Source organism: Lepidochelys kempii, chromosome 6 (assembly GCF_965140285.1).
Source record: "Lepidochelys kempii isolate rLepKem1 chromosome 6, rLepKem1.hap1, whole genome shotgun sequence".
Classification (NCBI taxonomy): domain Eukaryota; kingdom Metazoa; phylum Chordata; order Testudines; family Cheloniidae; genus Lepidochelys; species Lepidochelys kempii.
In genome coordinates, this window is record NC_136385.1 from 20,472,977 (window position 1) to 20,489,205 (window position 16,229).

General features: G+C 47.0%; 1 protein-coding gene across 2 annotated transcripts in view; it reads left to right on the forward strand.

Annotated features, from left to right (window-relative positions):
* Window positions 1–6,208: 6,208 nt before the first annotated feature.
* Window positions 6,209–16,229, forward strand: part of PTDSS2 (phosphatidylserine synthase 2) — a 67,487-nt gene continuing 57,466 nt past the window's right edge. The window contains exon 1 of one of the 2 annotated variants that reach the window (XR_012159303.2): window positions 6,209–6,619. Coding sequence is in view for 1 of the 2 variants with exons in the window: in XM_073347026.2 (XP_073203127.1) it covers window positions 6,420–6,619 (200 nt within the window). In the remaining variant the exon portion in view is untranslated. The remainder of the gene's footprint in view (window positions 6,620–16,229) is intronic. The other variant, XM_073347026.2, reaches the window with a different exon arrangement.

Genomic DNA, 16,229 nt, shown 5'->3' on the forward strand with positions numbered 1-16,229 from the left:
CTGGCAAACAGGGGCGTGCACAGAAATGTAACATTGACCCCTTTTGCGAGGGCATGTTCTGTGCCCTTCCCCTGTCCTGGCCCCGGGAGGAGCTCACTCTTCCTCCTGCCATGGCCCAACAGGAGCTCACTCTTCCTTCCCAGCAGCCCCGGGGTCAGGAGGCACTCGCTCTCCCACATCCCCAGCCACTGCAGCCCCAAGGCTGGAGGAGCTCTTTGCCACTGATGATTACTGGGGGGGCTTTGCCATTATTGATGGCACAGCTGCAGTGCTGTTATGTAGATGATTCCTACATTTACAGAAGGGGTTTTCTCTCAGTGTAATTAATCCCGCTCTCTGAGAGGTGGTAGCAAGCTCGACAGAAGAATTCTTCCATTGAACTAGCTGTGTCTACACCAGGGGTTAGGTCAAGCTAACTATGGTGAGCAGTGCACAAAAGTTTCACAACCCTGAGTGCTGTAGCTAGGTCGATCTAATTTTTTTTAGTGTAGACCAGGCCTAATCAATGTTGGGGATTTCTAGATGAACTCTGGCTTGTGAGACAGCCAGGACTTACAGAGCCTGACTCTACACTCAGTAAAGTCAATTTAGTTCAATAACTTTGCCAAATGCCTTTAACAGGATCAGGCCCGCAAGTCTGAAAAGAGAAGAGTTCCAGATTTCCTGCTATGCGTATAGTCAGTTAGAGTGGGAGCTTATCTTCCAAGAAGCTATCTGTGGGGATTGACGGGAGTGAAAGCTTTACTGTGTGTAGCCACAGAATAGCAGCAGGGTTATAGGATGAAGGTGTGTGTGTGTGTGTTTGCACAGTTTCGGACAGCTGATAAAGAAGGGTACAGAAGTTGCACTTGATAAGAAGGATCATGTTTCCCCTACATCAGAAGAACAAAGTCCAGGTGTGTCTGAAAAGCCTTTAAGCTGTCTTGGTGCACCATCGTTGTCAGATGGAGGTGAAGCGGGGTGATGCCGTCTCTTCCCAACTGGTCCATGTAGCTTCTGAGTTTTTGGAGCTGTTACTGGAAGCACTATCTCTCATAGCAGCGTGAGAAGATAAACATTTTTTCTTCAAGTCTGGGGGAATTTGGAGCTGAACAGGCAGGTTTCTTTCTTTTCCCCGCTACTCCTGCAGTCAACGTGACAAATTAAAATGAATGGTGCTCTTCTTTCAAGTCCAACGTGCCAGGCATAAACTGCCATCTGCATTATCCACAACACTCAGTCTGCTGGATTCCCTACTCATCACACCCACAGTCTAGTGCAGAAGATGGCGGTGGTCAGAAGACACAGTTCAGCCGGGAGATAGACCTTTGGGAGGAGAAGGATCTTTCAGTGTCTTGGTGAAGATCTGGGTTTGATCTGGCTGAGTGTTCTGGAGCCATAGTTCACACAGGCATGGAAGTGTTGGATGAACAAGGCTCTCCACCGGTGATCTCCCAGGGTTCTAAATGAAAGAAGGCTGCACTGCACACGCCTGCATCGTGGACTGAGGATGGCACTGAAATATTTAATGAGCTGCACTCAATCCACAGGAAGTTCACAGGAAAGTAATTAAAGGAACACCCCTTCCTGCATAGATGGTCTGAGAGTCAAGAGAGGAAGATTAGCCGATGGAAAAGGGGGACTGAGAGCAACTATAGCCCAAATGGTTTCCTGGTGGAAGAGCGGGCCCTTGGGTTGCCGGGATCCCTAATTACACCTCCCTGAGTCTCACAGCACACAGAGTTAATCCTGAGGGCATTCTGCACCAAACATTTACAAATGCTGCACCGACATTTTGAAAATTCTGCACACAGTCTTTTAAAACCCTGCACATTTTATTTGTCAAAAAAATGTGGAGGCTCCAGCCTGGCACTGGGGGACAGAGGCCCCTGGCTGCCCAGAGGTGGGAGATCACTGGGCAACTCCCCCTATCCAGGACACGGACTCAGCGGTGAGGCTGCACCCAACCCTGCCACAGCTCAAGGACCGGGCCTGCCCCAGAAACACCCCAGAGCCCTGCCCCTCTGCGCCAGATGCACCAGGTGTGGGCAGGCAGGCTCAGCAAGGCAGGATCCAAGTGTGGAGGGGCTTAGTGTGGGGGGAATCCAGTTGTGGGTTAAGAGGGTTCTGTGTGGGGCAATCTGGGTGCAGATGGCTCAGTGCGGGATCCGGGTGCAGGGGGGATCAGGATGCATAGGGGCTTCTGTGTGTGTGTGTGTGGTTTCTGGGTGCAACAGTAATGTGACTTTGCAGGGGGGTCCAGGTGAAAGTGGTTGGGGCTTAACAGGGGTGTCTGGGTGTGGGAGGCTCAGTGGGGGGTCCAGATGCTGGGGGAATGGGGCTCAGTGGGGTTGGGATCCAGGTGCAGCTGGTTGGGGCTTGGTAGGGGGGGATCCGGGTGTGAGTGGCTCATCGGGGTGGTCCAGGGGGAGTGGGGCTCATCGGGGATGGGGTCTGGGTGTGGGGGGAGGAGGGAATGAGGGTTGGCTGGAGGGTCTGGGTATGAGGGGGTCTGGATGCACAGGGGTTGGACGGATGTGGGAGCAGCTCACTATACAGTGATTTCTTCCTACCCACTGCAGCTGAGGAGTGATGGGTGAAGGAAGAGGGGGGATGGAGGGGGGGAATTTGCAGAGCTTCCTACAGCTGGGGGGAGAAATCTGGTGTGGGGGGTATCTGACCCAGCCCCGGATGCCATGCAGGGGAAGAAGAAGTCCTGTCCTCCCCAGCCCAGCCAGGACTAGCAGCTGAGCCTGGCGCAGGGTAGGAGCCACCAGTCGTGTCTTTCCCAGTCTTCTCTGCTGGCTGCCCTGGGCACCCGAAACGTACTGAGGGGAGAGCTGCATGACCGCTTTTGTGGCTTCCCTTTGCTTCCCTGTCAGAAAATCATTTTTCTGCGGGGAAACAAAGAAATCTGCGGGGGACATAAATTCTGTGCATGCACAGTGGCACAGAATTCCCCCATGAGTAATAAGTTAGAGACATTGTAGGGGCTACTCTAGTTCACACCAACTGGCTAAGGTCTGTCTAGCAGCTTATACCCCATGGGAACAGGTGTAGTGCAGGCATGGCCTCCTCCACCCCCTTCTGCCCGTGCGTGTGTGTGTGTGCATTGGGGCAGTTGGTATAGAAGCCAGCTACACCACTTTGTGCCAGCTGAGAGCTCTCCTACATGGGAAGAATTGTCAGCTAGCCAAACAGGGCCAGATTCTGCCACTTTCTCCTGTCTGAGTGGCACAAAGTGCGTGGAACAGGAGAAGCAACTTCACTTGATGTCAAACTACTGCTATGAGTCTAATAGTTCTTGGGCACGTTATTCTTAAAGATTGGTTGTCAAATGTGTTTCTTAGCAGTTAGCGAAAATCCTATTAGAGAAGTGTGAATGAGGAACTTAGCCACAAACTTAAACCCTGACAACAAAGTGTTAGCCCCAATATAAGGGACCGTCATACATCGCCATCTAGTGTGCTCCAGTGCAACAGGAGCTGTTCTGTTTCAGAGAAGCAGGAATCTTTCTTTTCCTTTCTTTTTTTAATGTATTCATTAAGGGCATGATTCTGCTCACTGAGGCCAATGACTATTTCTGTTGATTTTAATGGAAGTGGGAATAGGCCCTGCCTTTTGACATAAACACAGAGGGCTTAATACTCACTTTGGAGTATACTGATTTAGCTCTACCGAAGTCAATGGGGCTATACTGATTATTTACACCAGCCGAGAATCTAGACTAGCCTGTGAAGGGTGTATATTATTACACAGTGCTGGGCAGTTGGAGGATTAAACAATTCCCAGAGGAAGAAGAAAGAATCCTTGCACTGCCCCGTCCTAGCCCAAACACTATTTGCAATTACAACAATGTAAATTCAGAGTAAATGCATTTAAATCAATAGACTTACTCCAGATTTACACCACTACACAAAAGCTCTCCACACCCTTGACAAGCTGTGAAAAATACTTTGCACAAAATAAACAGACTCCAGTAATTACCCTCAGATAACAATGTAGTAACTAACCTTTAATTAATAAAGTTCCTGTTGCATTCAGCGGCACTCAGAGGGAAAAAATGATTCAGGGTGCTTTTAGGACCTCTGCTTCTTTTTTCAGAACTGTGGTGGTTCTCATACATTGTAATTTCTGTCAGTGGCACTTCTTGTGCCAAGTGAAAGCTACTTGAAACCTTATTACTCTAGGGATAACCAGGAAAAGGGCAGTATTTCATATTTTTGGGGGGGTTATGCAGTATTCAGAATTGCCATATTATGTGTAAGTGGGATTGATTTTTCTGTATCAACAATGAGCATTAATGTGTCATCCACTTACTGTGTGTGGAAGGCTATATTGTAACATTTTATTCAAAAGACACAATACATATAATTTCATGGACTTTGCTCATGAGGAAAGCAAGGAGACCTGCGGTTACACTGACCATGTTGGAGTTCATTAGGTGAATGATTTAAAACACTTCTTGGGGTCTGTGGTTTTAAAGCAGCGTCATTCAAACCGCAGCCCCAGAGCCAAATGCGGCTAGTTGTGTCACAAAGTTTCAGCACTTGTTAAACCTGCTGCAGTCCTTTCTCCTTGCTTATCATGTGCTGCCGTCGTGTGGCCATTTCATTCATTTAATGCCACAGATATACATTTCCCTTCTTTTTGCATGACTTCCATTAGTCTAATCTCTTCCGTATTATGATCCAACGACATGATACATGAAAAAAGTTTAAGGACCCCCTCCCATGTAACCATAAAGAAAGGAAGTTGTTTCAGGACTTCCCGCCCCGCAAGCATGAAGACAGAATGATGGCAACCCACCCGTCCATGCCCTGCATGAAGGTCACGACCCCTAAGGTTGAGAAACTGTACATTAGTCCCCGTATTTGTACTTGCAGAGCTTTGAGGGCCTGATCCAAAGCTCACTGAATTTGATGAGTCTTTCTATTGATTGCAGTTGACTTTGGATCAGATCCTGAGTGATAGCAACACACCAAACAATGATTAGGAAACTCCTGAGATGGTCACAATGTACAGCTACCCTGAAGGAAGTGGGGATGTATTAAAAACATTGCAGTATGCAGAACAATGACTTTGGGGCAGACAGGGCCACATTGCCCCATCTCTAGATACTTTAACTGGTGTACGCCCAAAATGGTGTCACTAAAGCCGCTGTGTTGTCCTAGTACTGATTAGGCTGTCTCATGTGCCAACTAAAACCGCTGCGCTGGTAACTGAGCAAAATACCATCACAGCGGCTTTTTGTTGTTTTTATAAACCAGAATACACATTAGCCCTCATTAATGCTTCAGAGTACAGACTCTTCCGTCTGAAATACATGCATCATTTCATCCCTCACAACAGATACGTAACTTGGACCACAGTGTATCACCACTCTCCCACATTCCCGGAATTTATTAAAGGAACAGTCTCCCAATTCCTCTTCTCCCCAGTTTTCTTTTTCTCTCTTCCCCATCTCCATGGAGAGAATGAAAATGACAATTTTGTCTTCCTGCATTTCTCTTTCGACGTGTTATCTGGCAAACACTGGCCTGCAGCTTGAGATCTTCTCTGATTTTACAAGCTAAACTTGTATTCCCCAAAGAACTAATGGCCTGTTTGACAGCACAGGGACGTTAACTCCAGTGGCCGGGCCAAATTACAATCTTGAGTAATTGTATTCAAGTCCACTAAAAAGTCCTCCTGCATTTCAATTAAATACGCTTTTCTCCTCCTCCTATCCTGAACGGCTGCCTCCACACCACTGATTTGGTGCCTCCTCCCTTTTGTCATTGCAAGTAACTGGCATCAGAATCAGTGAATCGGGAAGGGAGGAGGAACTCCCCCAGCTTTTCACATCTCCAGCCTGAATCAGTCTCGGGCCGCGGGCCCAGGGGGTACGTGCGGTGCACGCATCAGGGCTGGGACAGGACGGGCCAGAGCCACCCCGCACAGGGACTGATGGGGTGTACAGTGGAGAGGCCTAGGGGGAAGCGAGACGGCCGCCAGCCATGGAGCGGAGCACCCCTGCCGGGCCCCGCGACAGAGCGCAGCCTCCCGCTGCCCCCGGGGCTCAGATCCCGCCGGCCCGCCCCCGCCAGAGCCCCGCCCCCCACCAAACACCCAATCAGCAGAGGGCCCAGTCAGAGCCGCGTGCGCAGGCGGCCCCGCGGTGGCCTCCAACCAGGAGAGAAAACGGAGGCGCGCGGGCCCCGATTGGCGACCCAGGACGCAGGCCCCCCTCCCCCGGCCCGGAGTGCGCATGCGCCGTGAGAGCAGTCGCTGCGCGGGAGGCGGGGCTGGCGCGCGACGCACGGAGCGGCGGGGGTGACCTACGTGCGCAGGGGCGCGCGGGGCTGCCCCTTGTGAGGTGGTGCGGGGCCGATGGGGCCGGCCGAGCTCCCCCGCGGCGAGCGCGGAGCCGCCTGAGCCCCGCCAGCCGGGGCGACGCCATGCGGCGCGGCGAGAGGAGGAGCCACGCCGGGGCCCTGAGCAAGGCCGCCCTGGAGGAGCAGCCCGGCGGCGGGGTGATGGAGGCGCCCCCGGGCTCCCGCGGGGACTCGCCGCCCGCGGCCCCCGGCAGCGCCGCCCCCGGGCTCCGCCGCAGCACCGAGTCCGAGGTGTACGACGACGGCACCAACACCTTCTTCTGGTGAGAGCCCGAGCGAGCCCGGCCCGGCGCCTCGCCCCCCGAGCGAGCCCGAGCGAGCCCGGCCCCTTGGCTCTCCTTAGCCAGTCCCCGTGGACTCACTGACCTTGTGCTGCCCCCCCCTCCCCCCCCGGCCAGCTCCGGCGGCTGATAGAGGCCCTGCCCCGGGAGTCCCGGATCCCCGGTGCACTCCGACCCCAGCTGCCAGCGGAGCCCCGACTCCCCCCCCTCCCTCCCAGGGAGCCTTTCACCCCAGTGCTGGCCAGCAGCTTGGGCCCTGGGTCCCGGAGCCACCTCCAGCTCTTCCCCCCGGGAGGGGCCAGGGCCCCTGCCCCCTCCTTTCTCTAGTTACTGACTAACGCCGCCTGTACATGCCCCCGCTAACACCCCGTCTTCCTTCAAGCTGTTCCGCACCTGGTTGGTCACTCTGATATAGCCATTAAACCACCTTTTCTGCCTCCATCAGCTACTTCCAGAAGGCCTGGGGGATATAGGGTTGGGGTATGTGGAGAAGGGGGGTATCTAACACAACCCCGAAGACACTCCAGTGTTTTCTAGTGAGTGACGCCCATACCCTCTCCACCTACTGCTCTTATCCTCTCCTCTTTCTGGTGAATGTTACACCCAGCTCCCGAGCCTATAGATCTAATCAGCTCTTCTCCAACACACCCTGATGAATGTCTGTGATTACACTACCACTTAGGCAAAATTTATGTCACTCAGGGATGTGTATATTCCACCCCGAGTGACATAAATTATGCTGGCGTAAGCAGTCGTGTGCACGGTGCTATGTCAGTGGGAGAATGCTGCTAGTTTGGGGCAGATTAATTATGGTGACGGGAGAGTGTCTCCCTTGTGTAGACATAGCCTTAGTCCTTGAACCTCCCAGTCACACCTACTTTTAAATATAACTTGTGTAGCTCCTGCACAGCTCTTTACTGTTGTCAAACAAACAGGCCATCAGATCTGTGATCCCTTACAGCAGTGATTTTCAACCTTTTTTCATTTGTGGATCCCTAAAAAAAATTTCAGATTGTGGCATGGACCCATTTGGAAATCTTAGACATAGTTTGTGGACCACACATTGAAAACCACTGTTCTATGGTAACAACCTTTTGTGGACCCTTTAGACATAGTCTGTGGACCCCCAGGGGTCTGCAGACCACAGATTGAAAACCAGTGCCTTACAGTAAAGGTCAAGAATTATGACACAATAGAGTGGGGTGTGGTCTCTGTAACCAGAATCTTCTTGCTGTATTTTGTTTTGCTAGTCTCCCAGTTTGATATTACATAATACTAGGGAATGAGAGAATTGCACCAAAGGGGTATAACTAAGAGTAATTGCATAAAACTGAACAAAAGGAACTTTAGGCAGAGGATCAAGACACATTTTCTGGCATTGAGAAATATTTGGCTGTTAAAGTCTTCTAAGATTTGGATGCGTAAGCCATGTTGCTTGGATCACTTAAGGATGAGCTACATACAGACTTTATTTTAGTGTGAATTAACAGATTTAGTTATTGCAGTCCAAATGTGTAGACACTCTTATTTTGAAATAAAAATGGTGACAGTTCATTTAGCTAGATCAACATTAGCCATTTTTATTCCAAAATAAGAATGGTGCAAGTCTCTATGTGGACAATTCAACTAAATTGCTTTAATTCATTTATTTGAAGTGGTGCAGATGTGTTTAGACTGGTCCTTGGGGTGGAGCAGGAGTGAATGCATTCTGTCCAGTATTTGCAGGGGGAAGAGGAAAGACAAATAAGATGACTCTCTCTAGTTTGCTAACATTTCTAATTTATATAATTTCTTTCTGTTCCCTTTAGTTTTCTTCTGGGGAGTGATAATCCCTCTTTCCATAGATAAATACCCACAGTATTCTAGTGTTGGTTCTTGGGCTTTTGCTGGGCTAATCAAGCACTCCTTGTTCCCTTGCAGTAGAACTTACCATGTAACAGTATTTGTCTAATAGTTCGTCCAAAGCATCTAGTGAGTGGCAGCTTCACTCTTCACCAAGACCTCTCTCCCACTCCTTCACCAAGTTACTCTGTAAATGAATTGCCTCACACACTGCTTTCTGGGAAAGTGGAATTTCATACTCCATCTCCTTGTGTTATTTTTTTCTTCACCATGTACACAGTTATGAGAAGAGCTGTATGTGTTTGAGTGTAAAGGGATTCCCCCTCATACAGTTTGTCTTACGTAAGATAATGCCTCTTTATTGGTCCAGAAAGGTAAAACCAATTTTACTTAGTCCACTTGATTGGTGGAACTTGCTTCATTTGGATTTACTGCATGTCAGTTCCACAAGATGTGGTAAACATGATTTTTTCACCTGAAATGTGTCAATAGACCATCTTAGTGCTAATGATTAAATTGAGCTTCATTTCCATTTTTGTTGAATTTTGTCACCTGAGACAGATTCATGCATCCCTGGAAAACTTCAGAGGGAAATATTTCAACATCTTCTTCCATTCTAGAGTTTCTTGAGAAATCTGGCTCTCTGTGTGTATAAGTTCCCATTGAGCTGCATGCCATCGTTTTCTGGAAAAGGAAATCAAATTACTAGGTGTCTTTAAAATTTTGTTTTAAAAAGAAATGCATTCATTGGCTTAATCTACAGACAGATCAGAGGACATGCTCAACTGACGCTAGAAAGGAGAGGCTAAGTAGGAGTGGGAAAACATGAACAGAGGAAGATCTGATTTGGCTTGAGCTTTGCATTAGTGAGAAGCTCCTGGCTCTGGATCTGTTGGTTTTGGCAGTAATGAAAGGGGATGTGTTGATCTTGATGGCTCCTGTGGTACATTTCTGCTAGTTTGAAGCTCAGTTAGCAAGAAATATCCAGATGCTGCGAGATCCCAGGATCGTCACTAGGAAATTATTTGGAGCCTGCTGTACCAAAAGTATATGTGACTAGGAAAGAACATTGTCTTCAGGGTGCAGGAACTATCTGGGAGAGAACACTTCGAGAACTTGCCACGTCCAGGGTCTATTACTGGATCTTGCTGAGGTCTGCAGATAGTGCCACCTTGTAAATGGAAAATGGGTAAAACTGTCACTTGCCTATTGTGTTTTTAAATGTCATTTTCTGCCAATTGTTTAAAGTTAAAAAATTCTAATAATGTTCTGTATTTCCTGGTTATATTTTGTGGAAATAGCTGCGTGTTCTGCCATTTTCATAGGTCTTTCCTCTACATGAAGTCTTTAATAGAATTTGTCATTAAAAGTCTGTATTAGTTGTTGTGATTAGAGCTGGTATCTGAATATACCAGATTAAGCAAAAATGCCATAATAAATAATGGTGTTATTTTCATAACTGCCACTCTAAGCAGAGTTAGGTTGACCAAATATGTCATTATCCCTATGGCTATCTTAGGAGAAAGTTTCTTTAATGTATTTCCCAGGCATTGCTTGGTCATCACTAGAAGAACAGGTTTCAGAGTAGCAGCCGTATTAGTCTGTATTCACAAAAAGAAAAGGAGGACTTGTGGCACCTTAGAGACTAACCAATTTATTTGAGCATAAGTTTTCGAAATAAATTGGTTAGTCTCTAAGGTGCCACAAGTACTGGAAGAACAGTGAGGGCAAATGCTACAACTGCAGTGTAACTTTTCAGTGTTGTAGAATTAGCATAATAAGCAATAGTATGTTTTTTTTCTGTAGTGCCTATCATCATGGTATTTAAGCGTTGACTGCCAAAATTTCTAAAGAAAGCGTCCATAGGAGTTTCAATGAATATTGAGGGGTATGGCAATCTAGTTCTTGCCTAGCAGGATGTTGGGTTTGCCTCACTGACTGCTTAAATAAGATGATGGTCTTTAGTATTTGTAGCTGTGTGAATTACATAGGACCCAGAGCTGCTGCCCTTGAAATCCACCAGCGTCTGACCTAAGTTACTGGTGTGGCCTATCCAGTGTGAGAAATGGAAAGTATTTAACAGATTTGTAGACGCAATAAAAGGAACCCTTTCTAGAAGTAATACAACTTAATTTGCATAAGTAACTTCACTGTCATAAATGTGGTCCTTTTGAAACTTTAACGTTTAGCTTTAACTATAACACCTTTTGTAGAGCTTTAAAACAGACCCAGATATGAATGTCCTTAAATTTTGCAAATTACCATTTTTTGGCATGAGAAAATGAAACTGGTGCTCTTTGTCCTAACTGAGTTACTAAGAAAATTGCAAAATGTGAAATCTGTATTATGGGGTCATGCATATTTTTTTTCAGGAGCAGAAATATGTCAAATACATGGGGAAGAGGGATAGGGGGAGAAGAAACCTTATGGACAGCCTTACAGTTGAGCTAGGTTAACACAGTATAGCCTTCTCTTCAGCTTTTGCACTTGCCCTGAAAATACATTAAATGTTTACCTCTTGTGTTGATTGCAAACCATGTTGTTGGGTTTTAGAGCAGGGTTGGAAATATCTACCTAATTTCATAGTGTAGACATACCCAAAGCTTCCTGCTCACCCTGGGCAAGAGCGTCCATCATCTTCCACAGATTCTAAACTTTCATTGAAAGTTTCTTGCTCTCATGGTTGTGAAGAAAGCATTCCAAATGCAAATAAAGGACTTCTTTGTTGCAGGGACTGGCTTTTGTTGTGTTTGTATAATGCCTAGCACAATGGGGCTGAGTCTCATGGGGCTACCACTATACAAATAATAACTAATGCAGTGCTGTCTTTGTAAGTTTGCAGGCAGACAGCTCCAGTGCCACAGCGACAGCTCAGTTTCTACAAGTTGCAGAAGAGTGGTCCATTTTCATTTTTCTCAGTCTTCACTGGGTTGTTTCATTCTGCTGCAGCCGGGGATAACTGAGTGCATTTGCTTGGAAGTACGTAAAAACAGGGTGAGCAGCAGCTAAAAACCTCCTTGAGCAGCAGGAAAGCTGAGAGGAATAGTGTAGCAGAGACACGTCTCATTACAGTAGGCTAAGGATGTGTGCTGTGAATCCCCATTCTCATGGTAGCTGGGGGACTCTTGGGAACAAAGAATAAATCTCCCTTCTCCCTTCCAGCAGCCAGAGAGGATTGGATGCAGGGATTTCAAGTGTCTCACATCGACCCACGGTAGCTGATATTCTTAGACTTTAAGGCCAGAAGGGACCATTGGATCATCTAGTCTGACCTCTTGTGACCTGTGTTATACAGAATTTCAAACAGTTATCCCCGTATTGAGCCCAATAACTTCTTTGACTGAAGCACATCTTCCAGAAAGACGTTCTCTATTTGAAGACTCAAAATAATGGAAAATCAATTGCTTCCCTTGGTAGTTTGTTACAGTGGTTAATCACCCTCTTTTTTAAAAAAGAAAAAGTACTTTTATTTTTAATTTAAATTTGCCTGGTTATAACTTCCAGCCATTGGTTCTTGTTATGCCCTTCCCTCTCATGTTAAAAAGCCCTCAAGTATCTCATTTTCAGTTCTGGTTTATATGAAACATGGAGTCTCCACACAAGATTCAGGAACAGAATTCTGGTGGATAAGGAAGAGACTGACGGATGCAGGCTAGAACTGATATTTTGTTGTCCTAGTATAGTTTTTATAGGAATTTTTCAGGGCTGTTTTAGAGAAAGACAAGTTAGGGACTTGACAAAGAAATTAGAACTGCAGAAATTGTAGTCTGTAAATAGCTCAGGTCCTCTATTTTGATGTTTCTAATGTTGTGTCTTTTGGTTGGTGGAGCTTCTCCTGATGGTCAGCAGAATGAAATGCTTCAAGAACCAAACAGTGAGGGATTGCAGGAGAGGATTTTTTTTCTGAGAATATATGCAGTGGCCCGCCAAATGAAATGTTGACAAGCCAGTGCTTACTTGCGCATATTCCTGGTCCCAGACAAACTAGGAACTACACGTTGATGACAAGAGGATTTTGGGAGAAAGAGGTTAATGGCTTAACCAACTGGTAAAGAGGAGGAATAAAATAGGAGATTTGAGAACAGCTTTGTATGGACGTTTCTTTTTCCATACTCTATTAGTAGACGCTATACCCGTTTCAAGAAGGGAGCAGTCTTTGTGTTTGAAACTCTTAATATTGCCATGCTGTATGAGTTGATAGCTCTTAAGGTGAGCCCAGTTGAGGTCTCCTCCTCCACTCTCTTTACCTGAATCTTGTCTCTATTTCTTGTGATTGACGCTTTCTGTTCAGGGCAAATTAAATATTTTGTCAAATGTAAATTTAAAAAAAAGAAACTTTGCCTAGGGTTATTGGTGCTGCATTCAGCAAACGGACTGCTTCATGTATATGGAAGAATGCATTAGACAGTATCCAAGTGACTGGAGAGCTTCCGGTGAACCATAACAAAATATGTGAGCAAGTCGAACTGATTGTGATCTCTTCCTCACTTGCCCCTCCCCTGCTGCTGCTGCTTCCCAAAATGTCTAAACATAAGATCCTAGACAGGGTAATACAACTTCTTCAGACATGATTATGTGTTACACTATAGCTTCATTTTTAAAGGGCCTGTACCTGTCTGGAACAGTAGAAGAGAAAAGTATACTGGGCACAATAATATGCACTTGAGCAGGAGTGGGCAAACAATGGCTCGCGGGCTGGATATGGCCTGTGAACCGTTGGAAGCTGGTCCATGAGCTCCCACAGGGGAGCAGGGTCTGGGGCTTACCCCGCTCTGGCACTCCAGCTGGGCTGCAGAATCAGGTGGCGTACTACGCAGCTCCCAGAAGCCGTGGGATGGCCCTGCTTCCAGCACTCCAGATGGGGCGCAGGGTCAGGGGCCGTACCACGTGGCTCCCAGAAGCCGTGGGATGGCCCCACTCCAGCCAGGGCACAGGGTTGGGCCAGACCACATAGCTCCCGGAAGCTGCGGCATTGCCCTGCTCCGGTGCTCCAGCCAGGGCACAGAGTCAGTGGCTGCTCCACATGGCTCCCAGAAGCCACGGCATGACCCTGCTCTGGCTCCTACGTGCTCCAATGGGAGCTGCAAGAGCAATGCTTGCAGACGGAGAAGCGTGCAGAGCCTCCTGGCCCCACCTCCGCGTAGGAGCCGGAGACGGGGCATGCCGCTGCTTCCAGGAGCTGCTTGAGATAAGCGCCACTTGGAGCCTGCATTTCTGAGCCTCTCCCCATGCCCCTGCCCCAGCCCATATTTCCCCTTTCCGCCCTCTGAATCCCTCGATCCCAGCCCAGAGCACCTTCCTGCACCCCAAACCTCTCATCCCCCCCCCGAGCCTGCACCCCCCAGCTGGAGCCTGCACCCCTTCCTGCACCCCAGCCCAGAGCCCCCTCCAGCACCCTGATCTCCTCATTTCTGGCCTGCGCCTCCAACCAGAGCCCTCACCCCCTTCCGCACCCCAGCCCCAGTTTTGTGAGCGTTCATGGTTCACCATACTACTTCTATTCCCAGATGTTTCCCTCGGGCCAAAAAGTTTGCCCACCCCTGCACTTGAGTATGTGTCCTGGGGATAGTATTAAATAGCATTAAAACTGATATCTGCAATTCTTTAGTGCAAATCCTCGGGCAGGAGGGTGGAGGTGATTGGGAGGCATTAGGGGTTTTGCAGGACGCTTGGGCTGAAGAGGCTGCGGGATAGGGGAGCCATGTCTGTCCGATGGTCTGGAGTTGCAGGAACCCTGTGTCTGAAGTATTGGCACTTGAAGGGTTCTTTCAGCCCTCCTGCTTCAGATCCCTGACTTGTCGTCTGACTTGTTTGGTAAATTGCTTTAGAATCTGGAGGTCAGAAGGAAGCACTTTGGGGGTGGGGTGGAGGAAATTGGTTTCATACTGCTAGAAGACTAATCAAACTTTTGCCCACTGGCATGCTTTCTCCCTCTCCTTAGTTGAGGGTTTTGTTTGTTTTTTAAATAATTCCAGTGTTTCTTTCAGTTTATTTGTATCCCTTTTAATCTTATCTATACTACAGAATAACACTAGTTTAACTAAATTGATTTTAAATTATTTAAACTTTCGTGAACCTGTGATGCAAAAACCCTAAATAAGGTTAAACCTTGTTTAAAATGGGTCTGCATTAGGAGTTTGACTTTTAGCTAGATCAGTTTTAAAACGAATTATTGTAAATCACTGGAACTCCATAGTATAGGAAAGGTCTGAATCTGTGTTTACCTTTTCCCACCAGCAGAAAAATTAATTTAGTCTTCAAATTGCTGCTACTGGTGCTGCCATGAAAATACCACTGGACATCACTGAAGGGGGGTGGGGTGGGATGTTATGGTAAGAAAAATGGGTGTTTATGTCCTTATCAAGCATCCCCAGTGTGTACAGAAATGTAATAAGAACATTATGTACCCTTACAAATGTACTCCACGTTTGTTACTTGCCCAAGAGCAGGTACTTCTTGATTGCGCTGTTTTTTTGTAGCTGTAAAGCTCTAAATTTTGAGCTCTAGATTTCTAAGCTCTTTGGGGCAGGTACTGTATCTCTTGCAGTCTAGAAAGCGCAGCCGGGTGCTGAACGTACTTAGGCCTGTCAGACACTGCCGCAGTATTAAAGTATTGCCCCAATGTGGTTGTTCCGAGTTATTCTTCTGGGGTTTAGGTAGACGAGAAAGAAAGCAATAAAAGAGCATCAAATATGGGAGAGAAGTGGGGGGTGGCATATAAATCAGGAAGGGACACAGTTCTGTGTTGCATGTTCCTAAAAAGAGTTCAGAGTAACAGCCGTGTTAGTCTGTGTTCGCAAAAAGAAAAGGAGTACTTGTGGCACCTTAGAGACTAACCAATTTATTTGAGCATAAGCTTTCGTGAGCTACAGCTCACTTCATCGGACACATACTGTGGAAACCGTATGCGTCCGATGAAGTGAGCTGTAGCTCACGAAAGCTTATGCTCAAATAAATTGGTTAGTCTCTAAGGTGCCACAAGTACTCCTTTTCTTTTTCCTAAAAGGAGTAGAAATAGAGCAGCAGGGAAAAAGCAGTAAAGGAATGAAGTGTATAAGTTTTACTGAAATCTGTTTTACAATGGAGCAGCCATAGCTTTCCCTTATTTGCCTGCAATCAGCCTTCGCTCTAAAACCCCTGTATTTCGTCCCTTGGGAACTATGGATTGGAAAACTGGGTTAGCTTAAACCACCAGTCCTACTTTGAAGACCACGTTTATGCAAAGCCTGATGCAAATCTGTCAACTCTTTGAGTTAGCCGTTGCTGGGGATTTAAAAGCTTGACTGTGTCTCCCTCTAGCTCAAAAGTTTGCTTCCACTTTAAACTTTACGTATAGTAAAATCTCCTTGAAAGATTGTGTGCTGGCTGTACTTGAAGAAAATGGCTTGTAACTAAGCAAAGTTACTGATATTTGAATAATTTTAGGGGCGCAATCCCGCTCCCTTGGATTTCACTAGGAGTCTTGCCACTGGCTCCATTAAGAAGAGGATTAGGCCCTGTTTCTGTGAGCATGTTGCCCTCTATGGTTGGTTAAAGCAAAGAAAGTACATAAATGTCCTTGTGTCGTTGGAAGCTAACATTATAGGATTGGAGCCTAACTCTTATGCACAACCTTAACTTTAAGCTTCTGAGTAGTCTCTTTGACTTCAGTGGAACTACTCACATGCTTAAAGTTAAGCATATGTGATTGAAGAGTTGGTGCCTGAGAGTTTCCTTTACTTCCAAGAATCACAAGCTTTGTATTACTGGA